The sequence below is a fragment of the Hyla sarda genome, chromosome 5 (genome assembly GCF_029499605.1).
Source record: "Hyla sarda isolate aHylSar1 chromosome 5, aHylSar1.hap1, whole genome shotgun sequence".
Taxonomy (NCBI): domain Eukaryota; kingdom Metazoa; phylum Chordata; class Amphibia; order Anura; family Hylidae; genus Hyla; species Hyla sarda.
Genome location: NC_079193.1, coordinates 306,617,718 through 306,622,225, shown reverse-complemented (window position 1 = coordinate 306,622,225; position 4,508 = coordinate 306,617,718). Strand labels below are relative to the sequence as shown.

Here is a 4,508-nt window from a genome sequence, read left to right as displayed (position 1 = left end):
ATCAACCCCTGGCTCAAGGCATTTATCTCCAAAGAAGTGTCGTACCCTTCCAGAGAAGTCCTGCACTGATGTCATCTCTTGGAACTAGCAAAGTACAGAGCACAACAAAAATGAGACACCTGCAAACTGAAATGGGAACTAATGTGCTTTATTTTTACGATGCAACCAATCCCAGGGTTCAGCTGCAGATGCTGCAGCTGTAAGGGTTAATATGGTAAGCCCACCACCTCTTTATGTCATTGCCACCCCCCTGCTGACCCACTCCCACACTCCCCCCTGCTATATAGACCCATTGCTGAAAGGTCTCATCATGCAGGAGGCAAGTAGTGCTCACTCCAGAAATATGTGTAGGTGAAAATACTCCTACTAATCTGTGGTCATCTAGTGATCACAGAGGGTCCAGTGCAAGACATGTCCACAGGGTCTGTGAGTGACACTGAGGATCTGCTGGAGCTGAGAGTGCTGGAGCTTCAGTATAGAAAATCTAAAGGAGGAGTAGGATGCAGTGACCTTCTGCTGGACCACTCCACTGACAACTCAGAAGATGGCATTGCTGAGACCTCCACTGGCAAGAAGAAGAGGGAGTGCAGGAGCCACCAGAGCCCAGACAAGAAGCAAACTCCCAGACCATCCAAGGAATGCAAGCAATCCCAAAGAAATGCAGCTAATGCCAGGGAGAGAGCCCGCATGAGAGTGCTGAGCAAAGCCTTCTCCAGGCTGAAGACCAGCCTGCCCTGGGTACCCCCAGACACCAAGCTCTCCAAACTTGACACCCTGAGACTGGCCTCCAGCTACATTGCCCACCTTAGGCAGCTGCTGCAGGACGACAGATATGACAATAGCTATGTGCATCCTGTCAACCTGGTAAGAATGAAGCTCCCATACAGCCAGCACCAGTCGGCTTCAAGGGCTGCATCATGGTAATGGAAAATGTTAAGTGTTTCTGTGCATGAAATATGTTATACACAGCTGTAGTTATTACTGTCACCCTACTGCAGTGTTTCCCAACCAGGGGGCCTCCAGCTGTTGCACTCCTACAACTCCCAGCATGCCCGGACAGCCAAAGGCTGTCCGGGCATGCCGGGAGTTGTAGTTGTGCAACAGCTGGAGGCACCTTAGTTGGGAAACACTGCCCTACCGGGTGCCATTCCAGCCTAGTTCGGCAAAAAACAAAAAACAAAAAAAAAAAACAAGATTATCTGTAGTGTTGAGCACGAATATTCGTAATGTGAATTTTTATAGTGCCATATATTTGTAATGAATAATATTCGTATTTTTTTTTTTCCTCAGGAAAATTTTTATGCAAATGTTCCATGCGAAAATTCGTATTGGAAAATTAGCATAAAAATTGGCATGTGAAAAAACGAAAAAAAAAAAAAAACGATCGAACATAGCGAATATGCGAATTTCGCGAACATTAGACGAACAATCGTCAATAATCGAAATATCGCAAATTCGAATATGGCCCCTGCTGCTCATCACTAGTTATCTGTCTTTTCTTTGAGACTCTTTATACTGTACTGTATTACTATACTACTTTATTCTAGTTAATGGAATGTTTAAAGGTTTGCAAATATCTATACATTTCTATACACTGATAAACATGACATCTCATGTTATGGAAAACCTATAGGGGAAATGTACATTTTATATTGCATGTACCACTGCACGTCCTATATTGTTTTGGATGTTGCAATTAATTATGTATCTTGCAATAGTACAATACATGAAATATGAAACATCAATATATAATGCCAAAATGTTTTACACGCTGTAATAGATAATTATATTTATGTATTTGATGTTTTATTTTTCTTTTTTTAAATATTTGAGAAAAAAACACAAGTTGACTAAATAAATAAATCAATAAATAAAATAATAAATAAGAAAAAGAAAAATAATGAGGAAAAATAAATAAATATGATCTATTACAGCATTTAAAACACTACTAACTTTATGTTTCATATATTATATTATATTACAATGAAATATATGAATATTTAAATAAATAAATATATAAATATTTAATGCCATAGTATTTAAAAGGCTGTATTAGATAATTATATGCATTCATTTGTGTATTTTTTTAATTATTTAATTGTATGTTTTTTAGTTATATTGTTCACAGTAGTTCCATATATATATATATATATATATATATATATATATATATAAATATATATATATATATCTATACCTATACCTATATCTATATAGTTATATATATATATATCTATATATATATATATATATATATATATATATATATATATATATATATATATATATCACTATAAAGCAGTGTTCCTCAATCTGTGACTATCAAGCTGCTGCAAAACTACCATTTCCCCATGATGGGAGTTGTAGTTGGGGAACACTGCTATAATGTTTTGATTGTGTACTAAATAGGAAGATAACATAACTAATAGATAGCATTTGATACAATATTTTCTGTATTAAAATGTATTTACATCAATATATATTTATAAATATTTGACATTCCATGTCCTAGGCTTGGTTCACATATATACATTGTTTTTAGCCTGCTGTTTAATGCCTGAGATAACAAGAAATTCTTCTTTACAGACATGGCCATTCGTGGTTTCGGGAAGACTGGAATGTGATTCCAAAGAAGTTAATGTATCCAATAGGCTTTGTGGGGCCACAGCTTAGAAGAGCCTCTCTCTGTTGTATCCTATCACATTCTCATGATTACTAGTTATTGATATCAAGGACTATATAGACTGTTATGTCTCCAATATTCTACCAAAGTGTACTTAGGTATGAGTCCACACCAATTAAGTGGACATTTATATCATGTCCTGAATGCACTCCATGGATGAAGGAGAGCCACGTACCTACCGTATATACATTGTGATGTATGGAGCAGCGGTGCTCTACATTCCTGTTCAAAGCAGTGTTATAAAACAGATAATAAATTTATAATATATTTTTCTAGAAGATGTGTGAATATATATTATTGTGAAAATCTTTTTTATTTTTATTTGATCTATTATTTTATCACTGAGATGTACAGATACCTTTTAATAGCTTAACTAGGGTAATATTGCATAAAGGGGACAACAGCGCAGACTGAGAATGTAAGGAACAGTCAGGATGTAGCAGAGCTGAAGAGTCATTTATTCATTTATTCCTGTATCATTTCTGTATTTTGTGTTTTCTCGTGGGGACAGGTATGAATCTGAGTATGACATATACAACAAAAAAGGGTTACATCTATGGTATAAAGTGTAAAATCATTGTGACTTGTAGTTTCACAGTGTTGTAGATTCAATGCCATTACAATTAAAATGCAATTCAATGAATTGATAACTTAAGGCTATGTTCACACAGTGTTTTCTGAGCTTCATTTTGAGCCATACATGGTTGAAAAACAGACCAAAAACAAAATAGGGAGGAAAACTGCGTGTAAACAGAAAAAAAAATCTTAAAACAAGGTGGAAAATAAGGCAAAAAAGAAAAAAAAAAAAAGAAAAACAGTGTGTGAACGTAGCCTAATGTTTAAAAAAAGATACTTGATCCTCAATTAAGCTTTTCTGCAGTCCTATGCAATAAGGGAAAAAAAAAAAAAACAATGTTCACATTTTGAGACAAATAACAAACTCTGCTCTTGTACAACTGACAAAATCAATTCTCCTGCATCAGTTTATGAGATTCTGTGGACATATAAAAGCCTGACTACTGTACAAAGCTTCTGCAATTGTTATACTTGCATATGATATATATATATATATATATATATATATATATATATATTATTATTATTATTATTTTATTTTTTTCATATATGTATATATTAAGAATCCAACAGCACACCATGGATGGTAAAAGATCAATGGGGTTTATTCACCCAGTCTCTTGCCACTTGTCTTGTCAGCAAGACACTGAGTGAATAAACCTAATTTATCTTTCATAAAATGGTGTGCTGTTGAATTATTTTTATTTGGAAACCATCATAGAGTCTGTTTCTGCTTGCACCCAGCATCTATTTGCACTACAAGGTTGTGCTGCTTCTTTTTTCTTTGTTATATATATATATATATATATATATATATATATATACATATACACATTTTTGATACACTTAAAAAACAATTTATGGAGGGATATTTATCAAAACCCAAAGCCCCACCAGCACAGTCTCGCTGGATTTATGAAGAGACATAAGCCTCTACTTAAAGAAGTCGTCCAGTGGTAAGAAATGTATCCCCTATCTGCAGGATAGATGATAAATGTCTGATCGTGGGGGAGTGTGACCGCTGGAACCCCCAGCGATCTCCCATACGGGGCCACAACTTGACCCCGGCTCCGGTGCTGTGTGTGACGTTTTGCACACAGCAGGTCAACAGGTACAAAACCGCCCCCTTGATTCATGTCTATGAGAGAGGCGGAGACATAAAGATGAATGGAGGGGGCGTGTTTGTAGCAGCTGACCTGCTATGTACATAACGTGCTCTTGCAGTGCTGAGCCAAGGCCGAGCTGGGGC

At 36.0% G+C, this 4,508-nt stretch overlaps 1 protein-coding gene across 2 annotated transcripts; it reads left to right on the top strand.

Annotated features, from left to right (window-relative positions):
• Positions 1-411: 411 nt before the first annotated feature.
• MSC (musculin) lies at positions 412-2,902 on the top strand. 2 transcript variants are annotated; one of them, XM_056518586.1, is made up of 2 exons: positions 412-864; positions 2,587-2,902. In XM_056518586.1, the coding sequence occupies exons 1-2, from the start codon at positions 412-414 to the stop codon at positions 2,671-2,673; spliced, it is 540 nt and encodes a 179-aa protein (XP_056374561.1). In that variant the 3' UTR covers positions 2,674-2,902. The 2 variants fall into 2 exon arrangements, with proteins under 2 accessions (XP_056374561.1, XP_056374562.1); XM_056518587.1 differs by having other exon boundaries at positions 412-920; positions 2,587-2,674.
• The last annotated feature ends 1,606 nt before the right edge of the window (positions 2,903-4,508 follow it).